The sequence below is a fragment of the Brassica napus genome, chromosome C5 (assembly GCF_020379485.1).
Source record: "Brassica napus cultivar Da-Ae chromosome C5, Da-Ae, whole genome shotgun sequence".
In the NCBI taxonomy this organism is placed as follows: Eukaryota; Viridiplantae; Streptophyta; class Magnoliopsida; order Brassicales; family Brassicaceae; genus Brassica; species Brassica napus.
The window spans coordinates 30,422,011-30,436,599 of NC_063448.1; the positions used below are offsets into that span (position 1 = coordinate 30,422,011).

Below are 14,589 nucleotides of genomic sequence, written 5' to 3' on the forward strand. Positions count from 1 at the left end.
TCTAATCTTAATTTAGTGTGTTCAAGATGAAAATATGAATTTGATGGTGAATTATTTGAAAAATGTTTATTGAGATATCAAAGGTCGATTACAAATAAAAAAACTATGAAATCGTTACGAGTAATTAATTTGGTAGGAACAAAGTAAAATTATAATTACTCTAATTCTTATGCCGACTGATTTGTTATAGTGAATGTCCTTTTTCTTTTCGAGTTCCCTTCTATTTGAAGATGAACACGCGGACTTCTTCCTTTTTCTCTTATGTCAAGTTGACTTGGTTCTTCTCGACCGTTTCTCTTTTTAATTTGACCGAGATCCGTTAATCTTGTCAAAAGACGCAATTAGAGATGGCAATTGGGCTCACCCGCAACCCATTTGTCCTGCCCCGCTGTGGTACCATTTTCAGTTGGATCTTTGCGGGTCGTACCGCTGCGGGACACGAGCTCTAAACCCTATGACCAATCCCGTCCCACACTATAGCAACGGGTATGCGGGTCGGCCCGCGGGCCCATAACTTCAAAGCTTGACCAATCCTGTGAACCAGCAAGAAGAAGAGACATCAATAAGTTATCAGGTTGATCAAATCCATTAAGTTACAAATATTGTCTCGACTCTCGTTTGTAGCATAAAACACTGTACCCATTGGTGTCTTCCAGAAACAGCAACTTCTCCTACTACAATCTTGTTGATATATATATATATATATATACAAGTTAAAAAAAAAAAAGATTAGTCTTCGCATCACTAAGTAAATTCAAGTTTTGTGTATATAACAGGAATGTTTAGACAACTCACATTCGAGAACGATGATTAAGTTTCCAGAAAAATAACAATAAAAAACAAGTTTTGTGTACAATTTCTTGTCTCCACTCACACTCGCTTCAAAAAAAAAACCTTTTTTCCTACAATGAGTTACAAAGAAAGTGAACGAGTTCCGATCAACATTGCAAAGCTTGAAGAGAAAAGATGATTCTTTGATTGAAAGCGAACTGGAAGAGTCACAACTGAAGTAAATGAGTTTAGGTCACCGGTTGGAGGAATTGAGAATCTCCATCATCATCTCCTGTTTGCTCTGAGCTCTTGTCGATGTTACCAAAGAGACGGAATGAGAAAATTCATGCGGGCCACCCAATTGTCCCGCACCCCGCTTTGGCCCAATACCATTGTATGTATAACCCGCGAGGCCCGCTAACAAACGGACAGTAAAATCTGTGCCCAATCCCGCCCCGCATTGGATCTTTATGAGCCAGGCCCGCGGGTAAGCCTCCGTTTTGCTTATCTCTAGACGCAATCTATCTCCAACGTAATCCAGTTAATATAATAAAAATACATAGTCTAGTACTTCCTTAGAGTTAACGTAACACAGTTATTACAAACCATATTAGACTTATCACCTCCTAGTTCTAGTTACACAAATCCAACATGCCTCATTTTACTTAAGACTTGGAAGGTACTTAGAAAAAAAACCCACAACACAGACATTGTTATTACTAAAAATTCTAAGGATCCTCCAGACCCTTACCTGTACGAAACATGTCTAAGCGACTATCTTCAAGACGTAGAGAGTATGCCAGTTTTTTGTATTCGCTCCAAGTAAACGTTTGGTATAATCGTGGTTGATTCGCTGTCGTAACCATCGCCTGTAGTGGCCCAATCATTGCTTGGAGCGGCGGTCCAGCAAAGAATGATGTCGAGAGCCTGCTTTCCTTTCCGTAAGTCAATGCTCTGTGCCTTACACTTATAAATCTCCCGTTCGTCATCACCTATAAAAAGAACCAACGACCGTATAGATTTTCTTTTACAATCTTACATTAAATGTTGTGACCAAAAAAAAACAAGGAATTAGAGAAAAATTAAAAGACACCGACCTGCAACAAGTCTCCTACATTGACGCAGAAAGCTGAGGGGTCAGGGAAGACAGGGACCCACATGCCGTCTGGGTTGGACACTTGGAGGCCTCCTACACCGTTAGATCGAAGAACTGTTAAGATCTGCGGGTCGGTGTGTTCTCCGAAGCCAACCCTGGTCAGTGACACAGATTTATCAGAGAGTGTGGCTCCACCGAAAAACTGATCGGACGGTGGATAGTGATTCACCCTCAAAATGGAGTCACTATCGACGGAGCTGATCAACCTACTGAAGGTGTGAGGTGGGACCCCAAGTCCCTCAGCCGTCAGTTCTAATATCTCATGAGCCAACTGCCTAACTGCTTCTATGTAACAATTCACTGCCGAGCTGTCCAAACATATTTATACGTCACATATCATTAGTTGATATCATTTTTTTGTTAATAATAGAAATATAAGAAAAATAACCAGAAACCTTAATGTTTCTACTTTTTTTTTTTTTTTTTTTGTTAATCAGGATGGGTTCGGACCTTCGGTCTTAATCCTCCCCTGAACCCGGAACCAGTCTGCGTCTGTACCCACCAGGGGACCTAAGTCATTCCGTGGCCGGGTCTCGAACTCGTGATGGCGGGCCACCTCAGCCGAGGTTCCTATACCACCAGACCACGAGGCCCGGTTTTAATGTTTCTACTTTCAGAAAAAAGGTTATGTTTTTTGTTGGGTATTGATGAACAAAATATTTATAAAGAAACATTAGAAAAATTAAATAAATAAGAATGGTGATGAAGAATTTAATATGATTACCAAAAAAAAATTGAATGGTAATAAAAATCTGTTGAGTTATGTTTGAACAAAACTGATGAAAAATGTGCATGAACATATTTCATTATTTGAAAATTCAACAGTCTTTTTCAAACATGGTAAAATTATATGTATGTTACATATTACCAAAAATAAGAGGTAATATTAGATGTATTCTCTAATAGTTTGGTATATATACATATATGCTTCATGTACAATGTATATTAGTAGATACCCAATTATTGTCCATACACTGTTACTGAATACTGAGACAGACTGAGACTCTGTTACTCTAGCTAACTCCAGTATTGATTAAATCCCAAAAATAAATGAAAAACAAACCTATACCTAACTCAACTAAAAAGATGTGATTTTTGTTTATAGTTTATAGTATCAATAAAGTTAGTATAAGGTAACTGTCTGCATGTACATAAATGTATTAAATCAAATTTATGCATAGATTTATGTATATACAATATGCATTTAAACATAATTAACATATACATGTTTCTTGTCTACACTTGTTATATTTAAAAAACATAATAAATAAGTGCATTTGTCACATTTATATTTTCAAAGGTTCTTGATAGATAAACATGCATTTATTATTTATATATTTAAGTGAAGATTCAACTATACGATATGATACCGTATATTAATGGTCGTACATATGATTTTAGGTTTATTTGAGACTCAAAACTCTCGAATCGTATAACTTTATAAATAAGGTTACACAATATACGTACCGGAAGGATGCCTTAGAGCGAAAAGCGGGGTCGTTGGTATGAAACAGCAAGTACTCGACCTCACCAGAGTCACCGTTGAGACCGATGTCCCTAAAGCCATAACGAAATGGCTGGTTAACCGATTCAACCGATTTCTTTTCGTGAACCGATTTAGCGAAGAAGTTAATGGACTCTTTCTCCATCCTTGAGATGATGGTTCGGTCAAAGCCGTGGTTGACCACCTTGAAAAAGCCGAGAGTCTCGCAGGCTTTGACTATCTGCATCGACACTCGTGATCTCTCCTGCGACATGTCTATTATTGGTATGCCTTTATCTGCGGCCACGATTTTCTGGGACCCTTTCACCATCTTTAGAGAGAGAGATTTTATTGAGAAGATGATAACGAAGAATTAGTGTAGGTCTGTATGTGTGGATATATTTATATACACAAGAGAGAGAGAGAATTTTCGCGACCAAAAATGGTTATCACGTGCATGTATTAGGCACCAACGGGTTAATACTATTATTGGTGGAATCTTATAAATATTTAAGGTTGGTAATTAAAGATAAAAGAGAAATACTAATGCTTTGTTGAAGTTTTATCGCATCCTTTATACTTGCTAACACATTAGAAGTAAGACTTCATGTAGCTTTTTGGTTGTTATTTTGCAACTTATCCGTAACTTTAATTATTTTTTGCTTTTACTTTCGTACACAAATAAGTTTTGATGATTTTCACCAATTTACAGAAAAAAATTGCCCGACATGATTTAGTACCTGATGCAAAAACACTCGTTAAACAAGCTGAATTTATATACATGTACAACTAACTCCTTCTCTCTCTAAAATAAAAAAGCTCTAACTTCTCTTTAGAATTTCCAATCAGTCCTAACTCGGACGCCGGAAACTCTTCCTCCTTTCTCTACTCCTCTTTTTCTTTTTGCTCTCTTTTTCAATGCCTTATATATGCCAGTAAGCAAGTTACTCTGGGTCTATGGGACTCTACCGGAGATTCCTTTTGCGTCGTGACGGTATCATGTTCTTGCTTTCACTGGAGTAACGGTGAGGCTCACAAAACGGCAGAAGAGGCAAGAATCGACCTTTAGGTCTAAGGATGAGTCAGATCTAGTTTTCTCCTTCTAAGATCTCCAACGAAGCCTTGCCAGTGAAGGCGTGTGACTCTGTCTGATGCATCCTTTTCCATGCAATGGTGAGACATATACTGAAGAGATAACTCAAACGTCAGTGAACAAATTTGTGTCTTCCAGTTCAAGGGGACGACATGAATTAAGGTCAGCAAAGAAGGAGGCCGGGTCAACCGGAGAACATGAATTAAGTGGTTTACTTAGACATGATCATGCAAGACATAACAATAATCTAAATAAAGAAAAAAAAATAGATAGAGTAAGAAGTATTGGAGTTATAATCGATCTCTTTGAAGGAGTTCTCTGACCTTCTCTCAATCAAAATATAAAAGCGTAGCCTAAACAACGCCCCAAAAACATAAAATATGTCTAAAACTCGCCAAGGGTCTTCTTAAAAATATGGAAACTTATGGGCCAAAGTGCATTTCTTGAAATATGGGTCAGCTTTTTCAAATCAGCATGGGTGTCGACCGGCACTAAAAGTGTGCTAACAACTTAAAAACATAAAATAGGTCTAAAACTCGCCATGGGTCTTCTTACAAATATGGAAACTTTTGGACCAAAGTGAAATTCTTGAAATATTGGTCGGCTTTGTTGAATCAGCATTGGTGTCGACCGACACTAGAGGAGTGTCGATCAACACTGTCTTCAAATATCGGCTCCGGCTTCAACTTTTGAACATAACTCCTCTTGATGCTCTTAGTGGTTCCATAATCTCTAAAGTGTTTCAAACGCAGATGAACCTGTAAAGACTATAAAACGAACTCGGAACAAGTAATCAAAACTCTAAAACTGGACTATACCATGGTTAAAATCACAAAAAATCCAGGTATATCATTCTTATCATCGGTTAGAGAAGCGTAGATTTTCTATCCAGGTTCGTGTCCTGGATATTAAGATATAATAAAATTGAATAGTTTTCAACATAGATGAGTGAAAGTAGTTAATCATGATATTCTTTGGCTTAGGGTTTAACAACATATGTTGTAGTATTGTATGTATTCTTAGGGTTAGATTTTGGAAAGCTTAAATGTTTTTTTGAAAAAATAAAATTTTACCTATGTGTTTATTTCTGTGTATAGTAAACACTTTTTAAGTTTATTTTGATTTTATGAAGTGTTTAGTTAGTTAATTTAGTTTAGGGGTTATGTTTAGGGTCTAGAGGACTAACATGTAAGTCTTCTGGCGATTAGATGCGATTAGAAGACTTACTAAAAAGTCCTCTCAATCGAAAATATTTAATCTTATTGGAATTTTTGTCTCGATATATAAAGAAATATTTACACATTCTCTCTTCTCCTCTCAAATGGCTGCAACAAAAATGATATCTTCCTCGTTCTAAACCTCTCCAACCTCTCTCTAATCTCTTTAAACTTATAAACACCAAATTTTATATCAATTTATTATTTTTATTTCATGTCTTTCTCACTAGTTTATCTTGTTTTGCAGGCTTTTCATCACATGGTTCTCATCTTCCACTCATTTAAAGGTAGATCTATTAATTTTAGATATGTATTTTTGTGTGTTCTATAAAAGTAGATCTATCTAATCTTCCATTTATTTTCTCTGTTTTTAAGCCATTTGAACGTTTTTTTATATGCATGTTTTTCAGATCTGGGTTTGATATACATGTTTTTCAGATCTGGAGTAGACTTTGGTAGACTTATGGGGAAGTCTTCTTGGAAGTCTTCTAAAATATAATGCGCTAGAAGACTTCCAGAAGACTTCTTGGAAGTCTTCTAACGGAGTCTTCTCACATGTCCCCCTTTCATAACATATCTGAGCGTTTTGGTAAGTTCTTATATCTGATTTTTCTTCATTTGGTAACCTCCTGTTGCATAAAGTTCATACATTTTCCCCAAACAAAAACTCTGCAAACCCACTCTAATCTCTTTGACTTGAAAACACCAAACTTTATATGAATTTTTCATTTTTGTCTCATGTCTTTCTCACTAATCTATCTTTTTGTTGCATGTTTTTAACCAGATAGTTCTCATCTTCCACTTGGATATGTAGGCAGTGTGTTCTATAAAAGTATATCTATATAATCTTCCATACATTTTCTTTGTTTTTATACCATTTGAACGTTTTTTGATATGCAGGTTTTTCATATCTGGGGTTTGATATACAGGTTTTTCAGATCTGAGGTTGATATACATGTTTTTCAAATTTGGAGCAGACTTTGGAAGATTTATATAGGAAGTCTTCTCAGAAGTCTTCTGGAAGTGTTCTCGGAAGTCTTCTGAAAGACTTCCTGGAAGTCTTCTTACACATTATATTTTAGAAGACTTCCGAGAAGACTTCTCATAAGTCTTCCAAAGTCTTCTAAAATATAATGTGCTAGAAGACTACATGAGAGTCTTCTGACGTAGTCTTCTTCCATATCAAGTGGAGTCCAAGCTTGTCTTTGTAGATGAATGATCTATAATAGTTTTGTTTGTGCTATGTTTTGTGATTTGCATGTGTACTCCTTTAGTTGTGATTTTTTTTTTGTAAATTTGAAGAGATATTAATAAGAAAATTTGGTAAATATGTTCATATTATGCAATATTATCTTACCAAAATTACTTGACATAATTAAAATTATTGATACAACTTCTATAGAAAAACACAATAACGCAAAAAAATACTCAAATTTATTACAACTAAGGGAGAAGAATTCTCAAGAAAACTTAGTCAAATTCACAAAAGATAAACCATTACATAAGTTCAAAGATAGAACACTTTCATTAGAAGTCTTATGGGAAGTCTTCTCGGAAGACTTAAATTTAAAGAGGGAAACTGAAATATAAACGACAAATTTAAGCGAAAAATTAAAATTTAAGCAGGAAACTCAAAATCTTAAGTGAAAATTGAAATTTCAAATTTCTTGAAAGTTAAAAAGTATATCTTATGATCTAAGAAGACACATTAAACCATGTTACTTGATATTCTTGAAGTTACTAAACACTTTTGAAAATTAAATAACCATATCTTAAAGTTACTTAACCAATTTACAAAAACTAACATAGAAGACTTCCATGGAAGTCTTATGAAAACATTAATACACATGAATGTTGGTAAAATCATAATTAAAACCAATTAAGTTATAAATTTCATTTAGGAGCTCAAATATCGACTAATATACATGAATTAACAAAAAAATATATTAAAAAGTCTTTATAGTTTTAGAGAAAATGAAATTTTATTAAACATTGAGGAGACGACTTCCACGGAAATCATCAAGGGTAAACGGGTTAGGTTTGCATTTGACCGGATGAAGTCAGAAATTTGACTTTTTCTGTAAGTCGTCTCAGGTTAGTTTTGCAATTGAAAAATAAAACAAAAAAAAATATTTTTTCTAGACGACTTACACGGAAGTCGTCCGTTAGATGACTTACACGAAAGTCATCCAGGAAAAGTTAAATTTCTGACACAGTCCGGTCAAATTCAAAACTAACTCTTTTACCCTAGACGACTTACATGAAAGTTGTCTCAAATTTTATTTTAACAAACAAAGATGGACGACTTCCATTATAAGTCGTCTCTAAAAATACATTTAAAAGTCAATTGCAAAACTAACCTCTGCATTGACCAAAAGACTTCCATGTAAGTTGTTTACAGCCAAAAGACTTGCCCGAAAGTCGTTTGGGCGAACAGATCTGGAAAAAAAATTGATTTCATAGTTTCAACCAGTGAGATAACTTGTTTCGCACACATAAGTCTTCCCCAAGCATCCAGAATCTCAAACAAAAGTGACCCACCAAGAATCGTAAGCTTCAATAGCTCTATGAACCATTATACTTTTAGAATCAAATTCTTGGGTTTTTTTAGATCAATATGGAGAGAAGATGAAAGAAATATTTTTTTTAGTTCATAATAATTGAGAAAAACAAGTATAAATCGATTTGAGGTGCATTAAGAGCTTCAAATTGGTTGTTCATGGTGGTTGGTGTATTGATGGCAATGGCAATCTTGTAAATATTTGAAGATGATGAGGTTGAGAAAGTAAAAATGTCATTTTGGAAAAAATAATAATGACATTTTCGTGAATAATCTGAACTTGTAGGGTAAATAGGACAAATGAAATGTCCCAAAAAACATAAGTTAGTTTTCTGGTTGAGTTTTGAGTCAATTTTGCAAAAATAAAAACAAAATAAATTATGCGAATTTGGTGTAAATGGGTAGTTCAAAAAAAAAAGAATTTAGTGTAAATGTTTTCACTTGTTTAAAGTGCAGGAAAAATTACTCTCTTTTTTATTTCTTTAATTTTAAAATAAATAGCTGAAATGTTATTTCTCTTGATTGGTATCAAAAAGGGAAAATGAAAGTAAAAACTATTTTTAGAGTAAAATTTTACTCAAAGGTATATGAAATCACACTAAGATTATTTTAAGTAGGAATAGAACTATTCTCCAAATATTCGTTGTAAACGTCTTTCACATATATTAATTTGTATTCCTCGGGATATTCATCTAAACAAAGACTTCCAGGCTAAAGTAGAACCGCAAATTCCCAATTTTGCAAAAGAAGTTGACCTCTTTACTATTCAATAAGACAATATACATAAAAAAACATTTGTATTACCTTTTCCGCGAATATTATACTTTGCTTTAGTTGCATAAATAACAGACAACCTACGTGGGATAATATAATAACCGACCGGCATAGTATTCTCTACATAATTCCCAACAAAATACAGAATGATTTACAACTCGTGGAAAAGTAAACATTGGCGGTGATATCATATGGAAAGTTATTCTATTATACGACATTTCCTATTTGTGGGGTTCTTGAGACTATAAAGATTTTGGTTATGCTTTCAAATAAACCATAACTCAAAATGTCGAATCCAAATAAAATAAAAAATAGCTGTCTTTGAATTTGGTCGGATCAAGTTAATGGGAACCAGTGGTACATTCCTATATATGGAACATTGTTCTCACATATAAACAAATTTACTGATCACCAAATGCCACATTTATATTATAAACTGGTTCAGTTTTCGTAGCCACGCTTTTATCGCTACAAGAAAACAGCAAGGATTCTGAGGGAAAAAATCGTCGGAATTTCGTCGGAATATCGTTATTCCGACGACATACCGACGAAACAAGTCGTCGGAAATAATTCCTCGGAATTTCTTCTTTCCTCGGAAATCCCTCGGAATTTTCCGACGGAATTCCGAGGAAACAAACTTCCGAGGAAATTCCGAGGATCACTAGTTTGTCGGAAATGTCCTCGGAATATACCGAGGGAGAACTTCGTCGGGATATTTCCTCGGACGTTCATCGATCGATGCGTTTTTGGACATATATACATCGATCGATAGGAATATACCGACGGACATATTCCTCGGAATATTCCGAGGAACATGTCCCTCGGAATATTCCGAGGAACATGTCCCTCGGTATATTCCGAGGAACATGTCCCTCGGTATATTCCGAGGAACCGGTTCCTCGGAATATTCCGAGGGAAATGTCCCTCGATATATACCGAGGGAACAGTTCCTCGGTATATTCCGAGGAACAGGTCCCTCGGTATATTCCGAACGTTTTTTTGTAAACAGATCGATCGATGGATTTATGTCCAAAAACGCATCGATCGATCGAGTTAAAAATATAATTAATTTCCTCGGAATGTAAAAAATATTATTTTAAAAAAAAAAAAAAAATTTCTGAAATTTAAATTCGAAAATATGAAATTAAAATTAAAATTGAAATCATATTAATTAATATTCAAAGTTTCACAAATAAAAATAAAACATTCCGAGTTTTTGGAAAAAAAAAAACTACAGGTCTGGCACGTCCGGGAACACCTCGTTCGGGTACATCCTCTGCATTATCTCCATCATTTACTGGTTCAGCCTCCTCTGTGCCTCATAGCCCGCCTGTTGAGCCGCCATCTGGGTCTCCAACAAAGATATACGATCATCTTTGTCCTTCAACTGAGCCGTAAGTACTTCTGGATCAACAAAGGGCGGTGGTGCAGAAGAAGGAGGAACCGACCGGGTGCGACGACCCAAACCGACCAAACGTCCCTTCTTCTTTGGAACCGACTGAATAGAAAATAGCCAAATTTACAAATTTAAACCAAGAAATAAATGAATTGAACTTTAAAAAAAAAGAACTTACGGATTCAACGATTTCGTTGATTCGAAACCGGGACAAGTTGGTCGAAGCCGTCGAAGCGTCATCCTCGGTTTGAAGCTGAGACACTTCGTCTACCACCTGAGTTTGGACCAGGTCGACCACGTCCCTCACAAGACCGTCATCAATCTGGCCGGTCTTCTTGTTGGTATACGCCCTCCTCATTAGGGCGAGATCATCAACCGGCTCGCCATCATTTTCTTCCGCCTTGAAAAAAAACATAAATTAAAGAAACATTAGAAATTAGAAGAAATGCACAATAAATTAAAATTCTGAAACTCAAATAATTGAAGAAAAAGCGGTTGAACTTACCATGCGATCTCCCAGAGTGGCAATAGATTGAGCACCCAAGTTATGCTTGTAGATGCCCTTCCCTTTACGGTCGCTCCTGCGGTTGGTGGAGTTGGTGGAAGAAGTTTCTTTCGTCTCTTCCTTATCCCAATGCGCACACAACTCCTTCCAGACCGTGTCGTTCATCGACTTTGGGACCTTTTAATAAAAAAAAAAGAAAATAGTTTAATAAATTAAAAAATAGTTTAATAAATTAAAAAATTGTTTAATAAATTAAATCGAACCTTATTGATTTCCCACTTCTTCTTCCACTCGTGGATCTGCTTCCCATAGTTGTCCATAACTTTATGGACGAAGTGGTGATAGATAAAGAGCGTCTCATCGGAATTCCAGTTGAACTCTTGCTGAAAAAAAAACAATTAGTAGAAAATTTATATTAAAGATTAAAAATATAAGTAAAAAATTAGAATACTTACCGCAAACTGACGAAACCACAGAACCTGCTTGTCGGTAGGGAAGTGAGTGAAAGTCGGATGTCCACTGTCGAGGGCCGAGTACATCATACGGTTGATCCATGCGCTGATCCCGTTCCCGGATCGGTTGAACCTAATAAAAAGAATAAACGGTTAATAATGAATCCAAATTTAAAGAAAAAAAAATGTTTAATTACCATGTTTGACCCCGTCCATGTGGATACGGAGTGAGATACGGAAGATGGTCACGACCGGGCTGTTGAACCAACTCCGCAACACGCATCACTCCCGGAGGACCCGGAGGAACAGGAGCGGATGCAGCAGCGGGAGCGAGAGGAGCAGGAGCGGGTGCAGCAGAGGGAGATGTATGGTTGGAGCTGTGGGGCGAAGGGGAATCCTGAAAATGGCTGGAATCCCGAGACTGGCTCCCCGTACCACCACGACCACGACGCTGTCGAGGCCGGATCTGATCATCATGAGACCTGTAAATTACAAAAATATATTTAATAAATAGAGAAATATATAAATTAATTTTTTTTAAAAAAAAATCCCAAATAATTTAATCACAAAAAAGATTTATATATATTAAAAATATTTAATAAATATATAAAAATAGTTCTAATAAACAAAAATAGTTTTAATAAATAAAAATAGTTTAATAATTACAAAAAATAGTTTTAATAATATATATATATATATTAAAAATATTTTTAAATTCCAAATAATAGTTTTTAATCACAAAAAAAGTTTTATAGATATTTAAAATGTTTTGTAAAATCAAAAAAATCGAATTTATATACAAAATATTTTTTGTAAAATCCAAAAAATCGAATTTATATAGAAAAATCGATTTGTAAAATACAAAAATCGATTTTATATACAAAAATCGATTTTATAAATACAAAAAAAAATAAAAAAAATTCTAAATCAATTCAACAAAAAAAATATTCAACCAAATCATAATTCTAAACCTATTATACAACCAAATCACAATCCTAACCAATCACCCTAACAAAAATCTATCAAAACTACACAAAAACCTAACAAATAGAACCTAAGAGAGTGAGATAGGGTCCTTATATGATTTGTGTAAGAGAAGGGGGCGATTGCCAGAGATATCGTCGGATTTCAGGGGGAAATCGCCGGAAAGGAGAGAGGAGTCGCGCAGAGGAAGAAGAGAGAAATGGGGAAGAAGAAGCGGCTCGTGGTTATAAAACCTAGGGTCCGACGGATAATATCCGTCGGAATTCCGTCGGAATTCTAATTTCAATTTTCGCGAAATATTTGCCCGGTAAAATGAAAATATTCCGAGGAAATTCCGACGGATAGTAAAATATCCGTCGGAATTTCCTCGGAATATTCCGAGGAAATACCGAGGAACTAGTGTTTGGGGTTTCAAAACATCAATTTTTTTTGCCGTATTTCATTTCTTATACAATTGTAATGCATACCATTGAGGATTCTTTGTATAGATGAGCATAAACCATGAAATAACAAATTTCAAAACTAATTGAAAGTATTCCCTTTACCGTTCATTAAAAGGTATAAGTGTTTCTCTTATGTTGTGGGATTTCGTTCATACAATCGGAAAAGTGTTAATTATACGGTAAGGAACAAATATTTGACTTCATAATGAACGTAAGACACTTAATAAGGGTTATATAGGTGTTATTCAAACCGCAAAACGTTGTTTTCGGTTTAAAAACCCTATTTCCTCGGAATTTCCTCGGATTATTCCGAGGGAACTCCGAGGAAACCCTCTTCTTCCTCGGAATTTCCTCGGAATATTCCGAGGAAATTCCGAGGAACTAGTGTTTGGGGTTTCAATACGTCAATTTTTTTTATAAACGGATCGATCGATGTATATATATCCAAAAACGCATCGATCGATCACTAAGATGGACCGGACCGTAAGAATGTGATCGATCGATGAGATTATCCCATCGATCGATCGAGAATCTCAAGTGTTCCTCGGAATGTCCTCGGAAAATCTTGTAAGTTTTTTTATAAACGGATCGATCGATGGATATATGTCCAAAAACGCATCGATCGATCACTAAGATGCACCGGACCGTAAGAATGTGATCGATCGATGAGATTATCCCATCGATCGATCGAGAATCTCAAGTGTTCCTCGGAATGTCCTCGGAAAATCTTGTAAGTTTTTTTATAAACGGATCGATCGATGGATATATGTCCAAAAACGCATCGATCGATCACTAAGATGCACCGGACCGTAAGAATGTGATCGATCGATGAGATTATCCCATCGATCGATCGAGAATCTCAAATGTTCCTCGGAATGTCCTCGGAAAATCTTGTAAGTTTTTTTATAAACGGATCGATCGATGGATATATGTCCAAAAACGGATCGATCGATCACTAAGATGGACCAAAGCGTAAGAATGTGATCGATCGATCCGTATTTGTTCAAAAACGCATCGATCGATGCGTGTGCGGGAAACAGAATTATAAGGCAAAACCCGACCTTTTTTGGATCTAAACCTCAGAACTCTCATCCCCTCCGATTTCCCCTATAATTCGCCCCCCTTTCTCTCTCTATAATCATCCGATTTGAACAATTTTGGGCTCTATTCCCCTTGATTTTTCGAGCTCTACCTGATTCCTACACTCGTTTTCACCCTAAGACAGGTATACTCCGCGAATCTCCACATTCTGAAATCGTGTTCTTGAGCAATTTTTTGGGTTTTGTGAATTTCTTATTTTCGTGTTGATTCCTTGATCAAATATGCATGAAACAGATGTTTAAACATGGAATAGAACACAATTGTCTGTGATCAACGAGTTTGGAACAGGATTTGAGATGATTTAGGGATTGAGAATTTTTTTCAATTTGGTTTTTTTTTTTATCACAACTCGATTTCGCCTTTCATTTTCATGTTGCTTTGAGTTATAACCATGTTGAGAGCAATGATTCTATTTTGTAGAGAATGAAGCGCACGAAAACATCGGCAAAGAAGAACACACAAGAAGAGGGTTCATCTCAGCGAGAGAAGCAAAGGCCAAAGAAGTGGGTTAAGTCTGATACCACCCACTACAACAACATGAAGAAGGTAGCCGTTCCGGCTACACAACTAGCATGTCCTGAGACGATGACAATATTGGGAATCAAAGCAGACATTGAAGGGCTGTTCCAGAACATGGGTCTAGGCCAACTATGC

General features: G+C 35.8%; 1 protein-coding gene across 1 annotated transcript; it reads right to left on the reverse strand.

Moving 5' to 3' along the window:
• Positions 1-751: 751 nt before the first annotated feature.
• Positions 752-5,552, reverse strand: LOC111198555 (gibberellin 2-beta-dioxygenase 4). The gene is made up of 3 exons (XM_022702773.2): positions 3,395-5,552; positions 1,869-2,235; positions 752-1,763 (listed from the first exon to the last, which is right to left on the reverse strand). The coding sequence occupies exons 1-3, from the start codon at positions 3,739-3,741 to the stop codon at positions 1,500-1,502; spliced, it is 978 nt and encodes a 325-aa protein (XP_022558494.1). The 5' UTR covers positions 3,742-5,552; the 3' UTR covers positions 752-1,499.
• Positions 5,553-14,589: the final 9,037 nt, after the last annotated feature.

Coding starts and splice junctions, on each gene's coding strand:
- LOC111198555 (XM_022702773.2), bottom strand. CDS start 3,741: ATGGTGAAAGGGTCCCAGAAAATCGTGGCCGCAGATAAAGGCATACCA. Junction 2,236..3,394: donor CGCTCTAAGGCATCCTTCCG/GTACGTATATTG, acceptor ATGTTTGGACAG/CTCGGCAGTGAATTGTTACA. Junction 1,764..1,868: donor ATGTAGGAGACTTGTTGCAG/GTCGGTGTCTTT, acceptor TTCTTTTTATAG/GTGATGACGAACGGGAGATT.